This window comes from Cetorhinus maximus, chromosome 23 (assembly GCF_964194155.1).
Source record: "Cetorhinus maximus chromosome 23, sCetMax3.hap1.1, whole genome shotgun sequence".
NCBI lineage: Eukaryota > Metazoa > Chordata > Chondrichthyes > Lamniformes > Cetorhinidae > Cetorhinus > Cetorhinus maximus.
The window spans coordinates 20,890,465-20,908,804 of record NC_135901.1 but is presented as its reverse complement, the minus strand read 5'-3'; the positions used below and the strand labels follow the sequence as shown (position 1 = coordinate 20,908,804).

Genomic DNA, 18,340 nt, shown 5'->3' with positions numbered 1-18,340 from the left:
TGTAAATTCGATATGAAATCAATAGAAAAGTAAATAATGTTCCTATGCAGAGCTATGCAAGGAGCACAAGTCTAAATCTTCATGGTATTGGGTGAGGGAAACAATGTTAATTAGGTAAACTAGGCATGGAATCTGCAGAAACTTCTTTTTCAAAAGGGAATTTTGCATTTCATTGATATTCAGAATAATAACAGGTTTACTAAAAGAGGGAAGGAACCTGAGATTAATTCGTTTGTTCCTTTAAAAAGCTGACAGAGATAGGGTTATGGAAGGGCCCCTTATGCCATTGAATGGATACATGGTGCTTTGCCATTTTATGTTATATGGGTCTGTCTGCAGCATTCCTGATAATACCAGCTGAATTCCATTTCACCGAAACCGAGACCCAGAGTGCTGCTGCATGACAGCATGGCTTAACATTCCGGATAGGCCCTGCTCAGTCGGACAACTCACCCTTGATTCTCCCCTGATTCCATTTCCCAAAGAGTTTGTAAATATTCACAGAACTGGAGACTGGGTTTCTGTTTTGGTTCCTCCTCCATTTTTCCACCTGCCAACTAACAACATTTTCCAAAATCTCGTCACAATGTTCCACTCTCGAGGATCACCAGAGGACTGGGGTTTATGATAAGTAAATAATGACTGGCTTGCACTTGTATAGCACCTTTCCCGACCAGCGGACGTCTAAAATCGCAATCCAGTCAATGAAGGACATTGTGAAGTATCGTCATTGTTGTAATGTCGGAAACACGGCAGCCAATCACCGCTCAGCAAACTCCCACAAACAGCAACTTCATAATGAGCGGAGAATGTGCCTTTGTGACGTTAATTGAGGATAAACATTGATCAGGAAGCGGGGAGAACTCCCCTGCTCTTCTTTCACATAGGCTCATGGCATCTTTTACATTCTGGCGCCTAAATCCCGTTCATGTCTCTTCTTTCCCTACTGAATAAGAAAGGAGGGGTTTCACCCGACCTGCACTGAGCCTCGGTTTCCTCGTCACGTTAGTAGTTTTTCCTTTTCCTCTGCTGAAGACCGATACAAAGTGATGATGTAGCGTGTCTGCCATTTCCTCAGTTTCAATTGCAGTATCACTTGCGTCTGTCTTTAGGAGCACACATTACTATTATTCACCTTTGAGACGACGAGTAAGCATGTTAACCTGCATCAATAAACAGATTCATTTATTTTACTAACTGAATGAACTGTTGATATGTCTGTCGAGTGATAGTTGAAAGCGGTTAACAAACTTTACTGCATCGGGTGTGATGAATTGTCGCCTTAATTTTATTTTGTGGGATGTTCTTTAGTATTTCGAGAAGTGCAATTGCCACGTGGCCGTAGGGGTAAGCTATTTAATACGCAAGTGCACTTAAACGAGGAGATTTCGGTAATGTTTGTACCGGGTTTCGAACCGGGAAACTATTTGCGTGTTAGGCCATTACACGAGAGAAACACTGCGCTGCGGAACCCTCAGTGAGCTTGGCTGAAACGGTAACCTGTGCGGCCATGCAGCAGCACTTTGGGTTTTTGTTGTGAAGAAATGGAATTCAGCTGCTATAATTAGGAATGCTGGAAAGTGACTGATTTAACAATGTCATCATAAAATGGTACAGCACATTAGGAGGCAATTCGGCCCATCGTGTCTATGTCAGCTTTTTGCAAAAAGCTTTCCAATCAGCCCTAATATCCTTCTCTTTTTCAATATTCCTCATTTTTCTCATTTTCAAGTCATTGTCCAATTCCCTTTTGAAAAACCTGAGTGAAGAAAAACAATATTGAAAGAGGTGCAGGAGTTTCTGCAGTGTCCATGCGCACTGCGTGATCATGAACAACATTTCCCTGACCCAATGACGTGAAGAGTTGAACTTTAGATTCTGATATAGTTTTTGAACCAAAAATATAGATTTATGGGGCTGATTTCATACCGAACTTCGAAAAGAAGTTTAATCAGATCAGGCGTATCCTCATTTTTCTCAGTCGATCGTGACAATCTAATTCACCTCGCTGTACAACCTGTTACAGAGGGAAATGTTTGCTGCAGCTATACAAAACCCTGGTTAGATCACACCAGGAAGACTGTGGATAGTTCTGGGAACGGCACTTTATAAAGGATTAATATTTGCCTTGAAAGTTTCAGAGGAGCTGCATTGATTCGGTTGGTGGGCTTTGGAAAGTGAAAGTTGCACATCTGCAGCCTGTGGCACTATTTCCCTTCACTGTTCACTTCATGTTCATGTCGAACACACCGGATGCTGTAATTGGCTGAACAAGTCTTCGATGTTTTAACTGAGCATGCTGCTATTCGGCTCCCTTTCCTACCGCCCGGGGTTGGCCTTCATTAGGGATAGTTGTTTTCTTGTTGTTGTGCGAACTGTCACAACGAACTGATCCTGGAGTCCGAAACAAAAACAGAAAATGCTGGAAAACCTCAGCATACCTGGCAACACCTGTGGAGAGAGAAACAGAGTTAACGTTTTGAGTCCGTATGACCCTTCTTCAGGCGGACTTTTCACATGGACTCGAAATGTTATCTCTGTTTTTCTCTCCACAGATGCTGCCAGATGCGCTGAGTTTTTCCTGTTTTTGTTTCAGATTTGCAGCATCCGCAGTATTTTGCTTTTATTTTGATCCTGGAGTCTCTTTCCCCTGGGATCTACAAAACCGGCCATTTCTCTTCTTTCATTCTCAGTCTTCCATTTCCAGTTTGAGTCGGTTGCCCTTTCGGGCTCTTCAACAAATTCACTTGGGCGGACAAGTGGCATCTGAAATTTAATGTAAGGAAGTGGGAAGTGATTCATTTTGGTCAGAGATGAGAGGCAACAGGAAATAAACCTCCCAGATTTATGTTGCACAGCGAGGGGTTAGGATCCGGAATGTATCAATGCGGCTCAGTTCCACAAGCAGGTGAATGAATTTTTACCATCCCAAACTACTTTCACATTAGTTTTGTAGGTTCATATTAAAATGGTTCAGAGAGAAAAACGAGGTTGGAAAGATTCCTTTTGTATCTTTTGTAACTGAAAATGTCTGAGATGGAGAATACAAGTTTAAAAATGTGACGTGAAAGTGGAAGAATTTGATGTCTATCAGTTGCTTTTAGTGATGAATCTGCCGTGCGCTGCCTTGTCAGTTTCACAGGAGCCAAAGTGATTAGGTTGGTGGGTTTTGGAAATTGAAATTTGCATTTCAACAGCTTTGGTACTATTTCACCACACTGTCAATTTCATGTTCCAGCTAATTGCTAATGGTCCAGAATGAAGAAAATGGCAAAAGCCGCGTGGATATCCCAAAATGCAAATACAGTAGGCAGCTTCCTTGGTAGTCCAGTGGTTAGGATTCGGCGCTTTCACCGCTGCGGCCTGTGTTTGCATCCCGGTCAGAAGCTAGCCGTTTAACCATCTTGTGAAAACGACTTTATTAAGTTATTGTTTTAAAACAGAAAATGCGTTCCAGCTCTGCCCGAATCAGTGGAGTTGGAACTGGAGCTCCGCATCAGAAATGAAAATGTCACATGTGCAACGGGTCGAGAACAAATGTAGGTGTCGTGCTGGAAAATAAAAGAATAAAAGAGAAAGGCTGCAATCGGTTGCAAAGCACTGGCTACAACGATGTTGGTACAAGGCACAATATGGATGGGAATGGGGCTGCTTTTACTGCAGCATTGTGTATAGTTCAGAGAATGGCACCTAATAAAGGATCAGTATTGATCTTGGAAACAGGGCAGCGCTGATCCACCAGGATGTGAATTCTGGAATGTGAGTGGACATTCTACCCTCTGTAAACTTGAAGTCCTTCAAAACTCTGCTGTCCGTGTCTGAACTCGCAGCAAGTCCCATTCCCCTACCACCCCTGTGCTTTCTAACCGACATTGGCTCCTGGTCAAGTACTATCTCAAGCTTAAAATTCTGCTTGTTTTCAAATCCCTCTATGTCCTCTTTCGCTTTAGTCTCCCAGAACCCCAAAACCTTCTGAGATGTCCAGGCTCCTTGAGATGTGGCAGATGAACGGAAATAGGCAAACGCGGGAGAGCTCATTTTCTACAATTTACCAATAATTTATTCCAGTTGAAATTGGAACAATGAGGAAACGTAGTCGGCAAGATACAAACCTACGTGGGAAGATCCCAATGGATTTCGAACTCATCGCCTTAACCACTTGGCCACAACTACGAGTACACTGGCCTCATTCATATCAAACAATGGGTGGCTACTGCAGAGCAGGAGTACATTTGCCCCATCGTGTTCGTGCCAGCTCTCTGGAAAAGCGAATCAACTGGTTCCACACAGGCTCCCGTTCCCCCACAGAAATTCATATTTGTATTGTCTCTCCTTGTTCTTCCCATCAAAATAAAACACTGCACACTCCACTTGAACTGAAGCTTCCCCGTCTAAAGATTTCATGACATGGCACGAATACCAGCTCATTGAAACAGTGGGATTCAAGCTGACACCCTCACAGAAAGGGCGGTTTTAACACAGCATTTTAGACCACTCGGCCACGATAGCACAATGGACGCCTTTTACCTTACCTGGTATTTCCATTGAAATATAGACAGTAAGGAAAAGGGCAGGAAGTGGCCTTCAGGCGCCTCGAACCTGCTCCGTCACTTGTTTAGATCATAGCGGATCCCCAGTCTCAGCACCAATTTTCTACCCCATCCCGATATCCCTTTATTTCCATAGAATCCAAAAATCTATCCATCTTAACCTTCAATGTACTCATCGACTAAGGATCTGTTGATGTATGGCTACAGTACTCCAAAGATTCACAACCCTTTGAGTGAAGAAATGTCTCCTCATCTCAGTCCTAAATGGCTGACACGTTATCCGCAGAAGGTGAGCCCAGTTCTAGGCGCTCCAGTCAGGGGGAAAACAGACTCTCACCATGAACACTGTCAAAGTGTCTCAGAATTTCACACTTTGCAAAGTGGAAAAGGAGACCTAGACAGAGACAGAGAAACTGTGATGGCGAACGCAGATATATGGAGACAAAGAGAGACAGATAGGGACAGAGAGTTGGTTAGACACCGAAAGGAACAGATACACTTCACCATTCCATATGATTGATAACTTAGATGGAAAAGAAGAAGAGAATAAAAGACTTACGTTTAAGCAGAGCCTTTCACGAACTCAGGACAACAGAAAGTGCTGCAGAGCCCATGGAGTGCTTTTGAAGTGTAGTCAGTGTTCTAATTTAATGACACAGAGAGACAGTTCGACAAAAATGCTGATCCAGCAAATGACAAAATGTGATCTTAAGAACTACACCTCAATGTAAACATTTCATTCTATGTTTCTAAACTTTTCATTATTTGTTTGATCAGCAGGTAGAATCCTTGACAAAACAGGGACAAAGCATTTAATTTCTATAAGGCCAGCGTTCAGCCTTCCCTTTTCTAGAGTAAAGAGCTTCAGGCTGTTCAGCCTTTCCAGGTGATTATAACATTTGTGATTGAACTTTTATTTTCCTGCTCCTTCTGAGGTATGACCGCAGTAGACACTGTTCCTAAGGCCTGAGGGATTTCAGTTTGGACTATTTGTATTTACAAATTCATTCTCTCGGTGTGTCCATTGCCTTAACTCCTCGACCACAAGGACTCGGTTTCTGTCTGTTTTAATGTTGCTCAGTGTGAATGTCAGTCATCCCCTACTTTGTAACATACGGGAACTTAGACGCTGAGCAGTCTCCATTCAAAAACAAGTAGAGCCGGAATTCCCCTCTTGCATGTTTTAAAGCTGCTCTTTTTTGTTTGTACGATTTTAATATGAAGCTACTTAACTAATATAAATAAAGTTTTGATTAGGAGAAGTGGGGAACTGAAGCGCATTGACACACACAGAGGAACACACACAGATACATAAGACCGAGAGTGACGGAGGCCCAAGGACAGACAAACGCTCAGAAAACAAAGATATCACCAAGTTGGCTCAGTTTTGTTTTCACAAATCCGACAGCAAATTCCGTAAATGCTTGTAGATGAACGGAAATAGGAAAAAGCCAAAGTGTTTGGCTCTGTTTTTTATTCTATTGAACAGATAATTAATCCTAGTTAAAATCAGGAATGCGAAGTGTAGTCGGCAGAATGGGACCCTGGGTGGGGAGAATCTGTCACCTTAACCACTCCGCTTTCGCCTGTAGACCCTGTGCGCTCACCAAGAGGTGTCATATAAAATCACAGAATGGTTACAGAAGAGAAGGAGGTCATTCGGCCCGTCATGTTCCTGATGGCTCTCTGGAAGAGCAACTCAACTCGTCTCACTGTGCCGGCCTTTTCCCAGTCGCCCTGTAATTTATTCACATTTCCTCTCCTTGGAATTCCGACCAATCGGAAACACCGCTCACTTTCTTGCTATAAATTTTAGCAGCCTCTCATCTGCTGAAGTGATTTGCACGAAGTCCGCAAAATGATCTTCTGGCAGTGGTGGGATTTGAAACCACGTCTCGTATGGAGACTGGAACTTATGCCCAGCACCATTGCATCGTGTGAAGCTCCATTTAATTTGTAGATATTATACAACTGGTATTAAGAAAAAGCAGTAATGAAGACGTTACATCATTTGAATGGTATTTTACCTGAATTAAAGAGTTCGGTCTTCTGATATAAAAAGGTTCGCTAAAATATCCAAGTTGTCATAATCACCGACTACATCTGTCCACACATACACAAACACATCCACACACACAAACACACACAAAACTCAAAAACAAACAAACACAGACAGGCCAACACACACAGAAACATACACACAGAAACACACACACACACACACACACACACAGACACACATGCACACACACAGACTACCCACAAACCCAAAGGCACAGGCACACAGACAATATGCACAAGCAAACACACACACAAAGGCACAGGCAGGCACACACACATACATACACACACACAAACACAAAGGCACAGACAGACAGACACGCACGCACAGACAGACATACACATGGGAACAGACAGGCGCACACACAGACACACAGCCAGACACACAGCCAGACACACAGGAACATACGCGCAGACAGGCAGACGCACACAATCAATTGATTCAAAATACCGATTAACCATCCATAACAATATAGTAATCGTTAGTGGTTGTAACCAATTTTGATTGATGCCATCATTTGATGATTAGGGAGATGGCGAGGCCTCATTCTCATGAAATCAACAAGCAAACATTACCAATTGTGGACTAATTAAAGTGAAGTCCATCTATTTTATGCAACTGGACATGTTTTGCATTTCTGAGTTGGGAATGTAAGAAAACTGAGTCAAACAATCTCGGAATCAATATAACACAAACTGTTGAAAAGGGCAACAGTTACAATAACAATGAAATCAACACAATAAAAACATATTAATCTGCCATAATGACAACCCAACAATATTCACCAAAATTTTCATTTAGAGTCGATATTTCACAGACAGAATTCCACCTGGCGTCTCTCAAGGACTCCATCGTTGACCAAGCTTACAAAGCAGACAGTTCAGCAGTGTCGTGAATCTGACAGATCTTTTCATTAGATTATTGTGGTGTATTGTAAAGTAGGTTTATGGGTGTGCGTATAGATGGTTCTGTCTGTGTGATTTAATTGAATTAGAGTCAGATAGACTGCAAGCTTGAAATTATCAAAAAAAATTAGGGGAAAAAAGTATTTTAAATGCTATTGAATAAACATGGATGAGGTCTTAGCATGTACAATATGAAGGAAATTCGCATTTTTAGAAAAGTGAAGGAAGATAAGCAAGGCCAAACAGTGTATATATTTTCCCAAAGGTACTGGCCATATTTGCAACATGAAACATTTTTATATCATGGGAAAAGTAAATTTCGAAAGGCATATAGAACAATGGAAGACAGAGGAACATACATGAAGAGGAATGGAAGGTTATTTTGGTGGGCCATGTAAAACCTAAGAGGACTGTGTAAAACAACGCTGGGGAAGCCTCCAACCACTTTAGCAGACGCCTGCTGTGTCCAGAAACCAAAGGTGGAGGATTGCCTTTGGAATTCCACTGTCGAGTAGGTGCTGCGGTAAACTTGCTTGCTACTTAAATTTAAAATCTATTCTGGAGTGCTGCCTTACAGAGGGTGTGTTAAAGGAAAACCGGCACCGCATCAGAAGGAAAATGTTGAAAGATATTGGGGCCTGAACAGAAATCTCTGCTGATATTCCCGTGACTGGGAGGGTCTGAAGGAATCTCTGAGGAGGTGGAGCGAACTCCATGGGGTGATGTTCAGTGAGTTCAGGAGGATGGTATCAGGGGGAATGGAGCAGGGAGAGAGAATCCCTGGGGTGATTTTCAGCGAGTTCAGGAGGATGGTATCAAGGAAAGTGGAGCTGATCAGGGAGAAAGTTCATAATCGAAATATGAGACAGAGAAACAGGGCTGATGACTAGAACAGAAAAGGTGGAAGCAGAGTTTACTGTAAACTGCGGTCACTGTTTAAAAATAAGGAGTCCCCCCATTTACGGCAGAGATGAGGATTTATTTTCTCTGAGACGGTCATCAGTCTTTGGAACTGTCTTTGTCAAAACAGCGCAAGCAGAGTGTTTGAGTATTTTAAAGACAGCAATCGATAGAATCTTGATAAGCTAGGGGATCAAAGGTTATGGGGTTCGATGCGAATGTGGAGCTGGGATTACAGTCAGATCTGCCATGATCTTGTTAAATGGTGGAGCAAACCAGAGGGGCCAAGAGGCCAGCGGCTGCTCCCAATTCGTATGTACAGATGTATGTTCAGACTGTCAGCGTGTGCAGAACAGAAATTGGAGTGTTGGGATCTCCAGAACAGGGACAGAAAGTGTCTGATTGTGCACTTACATAAACTGTGAGGCTGGAGTCTCTGTGTCAGATGGATCCCATTCTCTGGGAACAATTCTCATGGATTATGCTTGCATGTTGCGTCAGGCAGGGCGCAGTGCCTGGGAATTTCCACGATTTGTGCTCTCTGGTGTTCCTGATGAACTCCAAACTTTGGTAATCATTTGCAGGATTACTGCTCGGTGATGTGTCTGTGTCAGATCGGCCCCAGTCTCTAGGAATCATGATGGTCTGTGTCAAGTGTTCTGTCTGCGTTATATATGCGTTTTATTATTCATTCATGGGATGTGGGTGTGGACCAGCATTTATTGCTCATCCCGAATTGCCCTCGAGAAGGTGGATTGTGACGTCTCTGCGTTATGAGTGTTTAATTGGACAAGGGAGAGAGAGCCCAAGCTAATTCTTTGAGGACTTGGTTTCAAATCCCAACATTGCAGCTGCTGGAATGTGAATTCAATTAATAAAATCTGGAATTTAAAGCTGCACTCAGAAATGGTAACTATGGCAACTATCATCGATTGTCATTTAAGACCCATCTACACCACTAATTTCCTTAGGGAAGAAAATCTGCCACGCTTACCCGGCTTGGCCTATATGTTACTCTGGACTCACAGTAATGTGGTTGATTCTTAATTGCCTTCTGAAATGGCCGAGAAAGCCAAACAGTTCAAGGGCAGTTAGGATGAGAAACAAATGCTGGCCTTGCCAGTGACACCCCATCCCATGAAAGAATAACGAGAAAAAAAAGCTTTACTCTGTATCGAACACCTGCTGCACCGACCCTGGGGGTGTTTGATGAGACAGTGTAACGGAAACTTTCTTCCTCCATATACTGTCCTGCATCGGCCTCCGAAGAAGCAGATCCCTTCTGTTTACAATTACCTGACATGTGACTGTGACAGGCCAGAGTTTGAGTGAAATCACGAGGTTCTCCTCGCTGTGTAATCATTCTGCCTCTGGAGTTTGCCATAAAAAAGCTGAGGTAAAGATCTCTTTACACGGGTGGGCCGCTGGGTGGCGCAGTGACTCTTTCACCGAAGGGCCTTGGGTTCAAACACATCTCAGACAGGACCCAGAAAAATTCCTGTCTGGGGGCATCTGTCGGTTTGGGAGAAAGGAGTTCAGCAAAGTCATAGCTCGTTTCACATTCAAGGTTTATTGACAATTTCAGAGAATATTTTACAGACAAAGTTTATTTTAAAGTGAACTGAAGTGAATATAACGGCTGTGAGCCACTTTGAGAACAGAACACATTCGCTCTGAGCTGCCATCTGTATGTACAACTGTAACAGGCACCAGGAAGAGAAAACAGGATCTCAACATAAAGGGAAGGGAATAATTGTGAATGAGGAATGACGAAAGTTACTTATTTACACAGGTAATTCAAACTACAGGGAAATTATAAGCTACCGTTACAGTACAGTCATAATTATCTCGCACATTTCAAACAGTAAGTCAGAAATACCCTCATGATTGTCTTAGTTACAGCTTCGGAATCAAAAACTGAAGATATTTTACATATAGAATCACCAAGAGGACATATTTTAAATTCGTAATGCAGAGATCTCAATAAAGAGCTGAGGAAAATCTACGGTGTCCAAAATTCAACCGATCACTCGATCTGTAAAAGGAGATAAAATAATGAAGCAGATGTTTAGGATCTGGGACATTTATGTTAGGGTTTTAATCATTGAAACATTGAGAGATTTTTCAAACCGCTTCTGTCAGTTTGAAGTGTGAGTGGATTGAATCTTCTCACCTTCAACGAAGTGACAGCAGTGCTGTAGCACATGCTCAGGAAGAACAGGATGATGAATGTCGAAGCGGTTGTCGATATGTTGCCGTTATCATCGTCAGAGCCTTCAATCCAGATGCCATCTGTGGAATCTACGTGGGTATAGCGCCCGAAATAAATTAGATTGTTTATTAATCCAGGATTTCTTACTGCCGTTTTGTATTCATTTTTCTTTCTTAAGTTATTAATATAATCTCTAATTTAATTTTTAATGTATGTCTACTGTTAAGTTCATGACATTCAGCAACCTATCTCTGTAACTATTTCCACAGCTGTCCTTCCTTGACATTCCTCATGTCGGAAGGTATGGGAAATTTTCTTTCGTGTCAGTTCATTTTCGAACAATTTTATACGATCTATTATTAGAGAATATTACGGTGGATTTCGAGAGAGGTTCATGAGCTACTTATTTTGAAACTGTGAATGTTGCAGTTTAAAAGCTCGGATGTGAGTTCCCATCTTGTTTGTTTATTTGTTATGGAAATGTTTGGCACGTCTGTAACTTAAATTACTTTCTCAGTAAGAACATTGCTTCAGTGTGTTTGTCGGGTCATCATGTGATAGGGACAACTGTCGGTGGATATGACCTTTAAAAAGTGCGTTTGAGCAATGTTTTCATCAATAGACTAGCGTTGCATTGTGCCTTAGCGTTTGTGTCTGTGTGGATGAATTATCTCGTGTGTTACATTACTCTTTGTTTGTATTTTTCCATTTGTGTGTATGACTGTTAATGTGTGTGTTCATGCGCCAATCAGTGTTGATTTGTGTAGTTGTGTGCCTGAGTCTATGTATATACTTTGTCTTTCTATCAATGTATATAATGAGTGTGTTATTGTGTGTGTTTATGTGTTGAAGTCTATATTTATTTATGAATATCTGTGTTAGCCCGTATTTACGTGTTCATGACTGCTAATATGTGTGTTCATATGCCTATTTATATTCTACGTGTGAGTCAGTATCTTAACGTTTGTGTCTTTATGAGTTTCTGTGCGTGTGTGTATGATTGTGTATGTGTGTGAAAATGTGCATTTATGTGTTGGTTGATTTTTGTAACTGTGTATTGATGTGCTTCTATGCCTCCATGTGTTCCCGTGTGTATGAGTATGTTAATATTTGTGTCGTCATGTCTGTTCATCTATGTGCTTGTGTGCCAGTGTGTAGTCTGTTAATGTGCGTGTATGTGTGTCGGTCTATGTGTGTTAATGTGTGTCTTTACGTCTAAGTTTCTGTCATCGTGAACGTGTGCTTATGCATATGTTAATGGTTACAGTTGTGCTTTGTGTACTCCTGTGAGTCTGATTGCCTGATTTTACATGTTTGCCTTTGTGACTGTTTATTTATGTGTGTGCTTGTGTACATTTGTCTGCATGCTTGCGTGTGCGTGCACTTGTGTGGATATGTGTACTTGTCTGTGTGTCTGTGTGTGTGTGCGTGTGTGTGTGTGTGTATTTCTCTGTGTGTGTATTTGGATGTGTGTGTGTGCATTTGTGCCTATGTGTGTGTGTTTTTGTGTGTGTATGTGTCGATATATTTGTGCATTTGTGTGTGCATTTGTGTGTCTGTGTGTATATGCGTATGTGTGTGTGTATGTGTTTGTGTACGTGTGTGTGTTTGTGTATGTGTTTGAGTGTGTGTGCATGTCTCTTTGTGTATGTGCGTGTACATTCGTATGTCTGTGGTGTATTTGTGTGTCTGTGTATTTGTTTATGTGCGTGTGTGTTTGTGTGCCTGTGCATGTGTACGTGCATTTGTATGTGTGTCTGTGTGTGTATGTATGTATTTCTGTGTGTATGTCTGTATTTGCGTGTGTGTGTGTGTATGAGAGAGTGTGTCTATGTATTTGTGTGTACACGTGTGTATCTGTGTATATGTGTGTCTGTGTGTGTGTCTGCGTCAGTTGAGTGCAGATTTATCAGTTGTATGTATTTTTAGCATTGCTCCAAGCTCCAGCATGTACCAATAACCCAATCTGACCTTGACGGTGAGAATTATGGTTAAAAGTTTCGATCTTATTTCTATAGATGTGTTTTTTGTGAGATGCTAAGTGATATCAGGTGAACAAATGCAAAAAATCAACTATGCGCATCATAAAACTCAGTGAGAGAACATTGAAAACCCAGGGAGGATTCAATCACCAGTTTAGATTTGGATTATGTGAAATGAATGTTAGCATAAGGTCAACATGAACAATGGTGAGTTCAAAATCTGTGGCCAGAAAATTGACTTATACTGTTGGCAACTGAGTCCTTATAGCAGAGATCCGATCCCTTCCAGATTCAATGCTGGGGGAGTGGGAGTATAGTGAGTTAATGGTTTCCCCTCTCTCAGGTCGGCTAAGCAATTTACTTTTGGTTCTCTCTGCTAAAGAGGTGGAGGTAGACTGGGTTAACTAATCACCTTTCCCCCTTTCTTCTTGCTGGAGCATTGGAGAGACAGTGGATAGCTAAAGCCCCCCCACCCCACTTTGCTAGGTAAGTAGATGGGCAGTAGGTTTACAAATGCCCTTCCCCCTGTCTCTGTTGGGGAAGTGGGGGTACAGTGGGTTTACTAATGCCCTTCCTCCTGTCTCTTTTGGGGAAGTGGGGGTACAGTGGGTTAACAATTTCCCTTCCACCTCTTTCTGATGGGAGATTGTTGATAGATGTTCCTGTGTGACCCTCACTTCAGTTCCCAGTGGGTGTGGTGCAGCAGCTTAAAGCTGATATCATTTTAAAGGGATGGACAATAAGAGAATCAGGAACACCGAGATCTAAATGTGCTGTGTTTGTTTGTCGGGAATCAGAAATTGTCAGATTTCTCCTCTGTGGGAGGAGAGTTAGTGAAGTTATTTTGCGGAATCCTGTAATAAATGAGCTTTACTCTGTCTCTAACCCAGGGTGTATCTGAGCTGGGAGCACTGGGTGTACGAGACTTGGGTTTGACACCTTTGAATGTCCGATTTTAAATGAACAGGGATAACATTAGCAAAAGTGGAAAGCAACATTAGTTAAGCGATTGTGTAATTAAATCACGATTGGAGGAAAAGGCCTTTATTATTTTTATTAATGTTCGATATGCAACCAATAGACTCTCATTGACATGAATTAACGGTGTCCATCAGTGCAAGGGAAATGTTCACAAAGCTCGGTTTACCGCTGGATTTATCAACTGTTCTGTTGATGATCTTCAGGGGGATCGCTTCATGCCCCACCACACAGGAGTAAGGAACGCCGCTGGCCCACTCATCCGCTGCAATGGATAATAGGCTGTACATGAAGAAGGAGCGATTACTGTTCACCATCACCTCGGTGTTCTTGTAGTTCCCGGGATTCACCGGCTTGTCATTGACAGTCCACTTGACGAAGATCTCTCGGGGGTAGAAATCTTTCACTAAGCAGCTGAGGGAGACGAATCTCTGAACGGAGACATCTTCTGCCGAGGGCAGGAGGACAGACATGGATGGTTCCCGCAGATTTTTCGCTGCAGAAAACGTGCAATAAATGTCAATACACTGGACAATTTCAGAACCAGAAAGAAAAACGCTGCTTAGATGTGAGAGAAATGGGGTTTGTGTTGAATCTTAAAGGTTTCCATTTTCCACTTTGGGATCTGTCTGGTTTTCCAGCTCGGAGTGGAGTTGGATGTCTAAGAAATTGGGGTAATCAAAAGCTGCTATTTTCTGCATAATAACGAACCTTTATAGGATTTGCTAAATAGCATGGATTGTCTCTCTGGAAAGAGGATTTCTAAACACTTTGACCTCTAAACATTCTTAGCTCATGTTGCCATGTTGACATTTCTGAGCTGGTAGGCTGGAGTCTTGTGCACCCCCTCATCTGCGCAAATGTTTAGAAAAGGACCAGGATGTGAGCATCAGCATGATGTAAACTTAAAATCTGACCTCGAGCAGGGGTCAGTTTGGGCACATGTCCTGACCATTGGGCAGAAACGTTTGCATTGGCAATTGACACTGGGTTAGTTACCAGCCCCCAGATAAAGATTAAATTAATTAGTGCTCAGGCACAGGGCCTAGGTCCTGGTGGGGTCATATGCTGGTGAGGTGCCGTGGTGAGGCCGCAGTGCCCGTCGGCAGCTGCCTTCCTCAAAATGGCCAAGGAGGAGGAGGAAGGTGAGGTCAATGCATTTTGTGTGCATTTTGTCCGTCGTCTGGGGCCAGAAAAACGCTCTCAACTCTCACCGGTCGTATACTTATTAGGTCAAATGAGTTCCTGTATGATACCCAAACTGTTGTTTCTTAATAAACTTTAAAACAATCTTAAAGTCCCTGAGACTAGCCAACTGTCCTTTTAGGCATCTCTGGCCCCCGAATCCAAACTCTTACAGATACTATCCTTTTCTCTGAGAACTTCGGGGGTTGGACGGGAAAATTCCTCAAAGTTTACAGCACAGCAATAGACCATTCAGCCCACCTGGACCGTGCTGGTGTTTATGCTCCACACCAGGCTTCTCCCACCTTGCTTCATCTAAACCCAATAACACGGTCTTCAGTTCATTGTTCAGTCATCTACTTATCAATTTCCCCCGGAATGTCTACAGGCCCAGAGCGTTTAGTTAGTGGAACTACCAATCAGGGTAGAGCATGAATACACTGAGTAGTAAATATTGACCCTTACACTGGAAATAGACACAATGACTCGCTTATTGCTTCATTTTCACCGCTCACCTGGTTCCTTGTGGATTGAACTTTTTAAGGAATCCGCAGATCCTGATGGCTCACCACGCAGTAGAACTCAGACCCACTCAGCCAGGCTTGTGTCGAGATGTTTAGGTTGCTGACGACGCTGTTGGGATCCTCTCCCAGTTGGACGGCAACCTCTGATTTCAAAGGCTTCGTTTCTTGGATCCAGGACACGAGGGTTCCATAAGGGGCATTAGAAATGATGCAGTTTAAGGTCACCGTCGCCTCCAGTAAGACCTGTTCTATTGGCGGTTGCAGTAGAGTAATTGTGGGATCGCTGCACTGGGAATGATCTGTGAGACAGAAATGAAAATCAGCCAAAGTTCTACCTTTATAATTAAGGCAGCAGTATTCAGCCCTTCACTCTCTAAAGGAGAATAAATCATCTTTGGCATATTAACCTCTAACTATTATCTTTAATCTTCTTTACACAATGGAAAATCAGTTTTATCTGTGTAAATCGTTCTCATGATATGAGTCGTTCAGCCCCGGAAACATTCTAATGAATCTGCGTTGCCCCTGTCCCAAGACAAATATAGCATTCCCGAGCCCTGGAATGCAGTGCAGAACGCCGTTTTCTAAACAGGATAGATTCCCTTCGCAATACATAATCCAGAAGCTGTTGCCAGTTACTGTAATCGGGTTGTATCTCTTACCAGGCCTGTTGATGTTTCGACTTTGGGTGATCCCTTGATGAGTGACCTGACAGGTATAGGCCGCGTCGGTGAACCATTCCCGAGCGGGGACGTTCAGCCGACTGGTCGCCGAGAAGTTCCCGTTCACTTCAAAGGCGGGAGAGGTGACAATTCCTGAATCCATGGGTTGTCCATTCTTCAGCCACTTCACGGTGATTGACTTTGGATGGAAATCGATGACTGAACAGACGGCGGTTGCAAATTTGTTGGTTATGATTTCTTCCCGGGAACTCACGGTGAGGAGAACAGTTGGAGGGAAGTCAGGAGGACCTTAAAGAAACACAGGTTAGACATTTCTTGGAGAAGAAATTGTTAACAGATACAATGAGTTCCTATATTTTAACAGGCTTTTTCCGTTAATAGGCACTAACCTGGATTTTCCAGGGATCAGAACTATGCAGAGTACTATAAATGCGTTATAACCAAGGCCCCATAGAGGTTAATCACAGCCTTTCTGTTTCTCAGAGGTTCCCCAACACTTACATTGCATTCCAATGCTCTTGTCTGAGCCGCTGTGTCGAACCTCACAGTTGATTTTGTTGCACTCCACCTCAGACTCGGTGGTTAGCTGGCTGCTCAGGGTGTAGGTTCCCTTCTGGTTTCTCACTGACGGGTAAGTCTTAAATCCAGTGGTGATCGGCTGCCCATCTTTCTTCCAGGTCAGGCTGGTGATTTCTGGGGAGTAGTCTGTCGCCGAACAGCCGTAGATGACGGAGCCGTCGGTGTTGTGTTGCTGACAGGGGGAGACCAGTCTGTAGAGAGTGGGCGAAGACGGTGTTGCTGGGAAAGAATGGCCGATTGAACAAGTTAGACTCTGATTTGTGATCATTAAGTAACCAAATAACTCAAAATTTGACTAAAAGTATAAATTTCTCCTAGTATATTCCAACTAAAACCTACATCCACGTTTGAGCTTCTATTAGTTCCATAATTTGGTAATCCTGACCTGTCCGTTCCCTCTTTATAAATCCACACCTTTTTCTCCGCCTCCATCGCTTTACAAAAAAAAGAACACGTTGATGTAATCTGGATGATGTGCCTTTCATTGGATTAAAATAGAAGAGCACAAGATTTTCCCCATTATTTCAGCCACCATTTATTTCTCAAAAACATTTCTCGTTTCGTGAACAATAAATTCGCTCATCACTCATATCATTGCAGTTTTGGAAATTGGCCCTATTGAAATTGACTTCTGTCCCCTCCCCTCTCCATTTCCCCCAAAATTATGACTCCGCTTCAAATGTACCTTGGTAGTGAGTGCTTATAAAATTGCCATGAAACTGTCAACTTGAATACAAGATAAAATTATTCCAACATTTTATAATCAAGACCTGTCGTGGCCTTTGAGCTGAAATGGGTTGTGATGCCTGGCGTGACACGCCTCCATGCAATTTCAATGTTGTAGAAAATGAAAACCTAGAGCCTGAAACGGGTGTTCTGACCATGAAACTGCTTTATACCAAGTGAAATCCGGAATATTTAACCATTAGCGTTCTTCAGATCTTGATTCCTGTTGAGGAATACTCTCCCCTCCCCAAATATTTTCGCGTTAGATTCTTCCAAATTGTGTCCATTGAGGACCTCTCTACAAACGTTCACTATCAACCTTTGGGGAAATACATTTTAACATCTGCACAAGCCAGGCCACTCCATGATATCCGTTTAAGATGCTGCGTTAAAACTGACCTCCCCGACAATGCCTTACTTTTTTTTTAGCTCATGGAATGTTGGCGTTGCTGGCCAGCATTTATTGCCCATCCCTAATTGCCCTTGGATCAGATATAGTGGTCATCATCAGACTTTTAATTCCGGATTTTTTTCTTTCATTGAAAACAAATTTCGCCCCAGAGCATTACCCCCCACAGCATTATCCTGGGTCTCCTGTCCAGTGACAATTCCAGTATGCCACCGCCTCTCCTTTATTTGACTCGGTTTCAGATCGTCTCTTATCACGGTCCAATGTATTATCTTGGGAAGTATTACTGCATTGAAGTGGCTGTATAAATGAAGGTCATTGTTGTGTTCAGAGGATACAATTGTTTTAATTTCGATGGGTTTAGTTTCCCTAATAACAGAACTCCAACTACTAGATATACAAGTTAAAACACCTTTAAAACAAATCCCAGCATGTTCATGAACCATAACCCAGAATTATAAAATAATTAAATGTGACAGCAGGGAAGAAAACTATAGGGTCGACCACACCACTGAAGGCCCTCGCCAGCAATCCCATTAACCTTTCAATCCGAATCTTCCTTTTGAAAGTTCCATTTTACCAAACCATTATGGATTCCACTTACAATAATCTTTCTGGTGGGACTTATCAGATCCTAACAACCCG

General features: G+C 42.6%; 1 protein-coding gene and 1 gene segment (V, D, J or C); both read right to left on the bottom strand.

The window, feature by feature from the left end:
• The window catches only part of LOC144697342 (uncharacterized), a 427,355-nt gene that overhangs the window by 145,588 nt on the left and 263,427 nt on the right, over positions 1-18,340 (bottom strand). The window lies entirely within an intron of this gene.
• On the bottom strand, positions 13,642-17,561 carry LOC144697612 (Ig heavy chain C region-like). The segment is given in 4 exon segments: positions 13,642-14,085; positions 15,290-15,597; positions 15,961-16,269; positions 16,483-17,561. Coding segments are annotated over 3 exon segments (939 nt in total).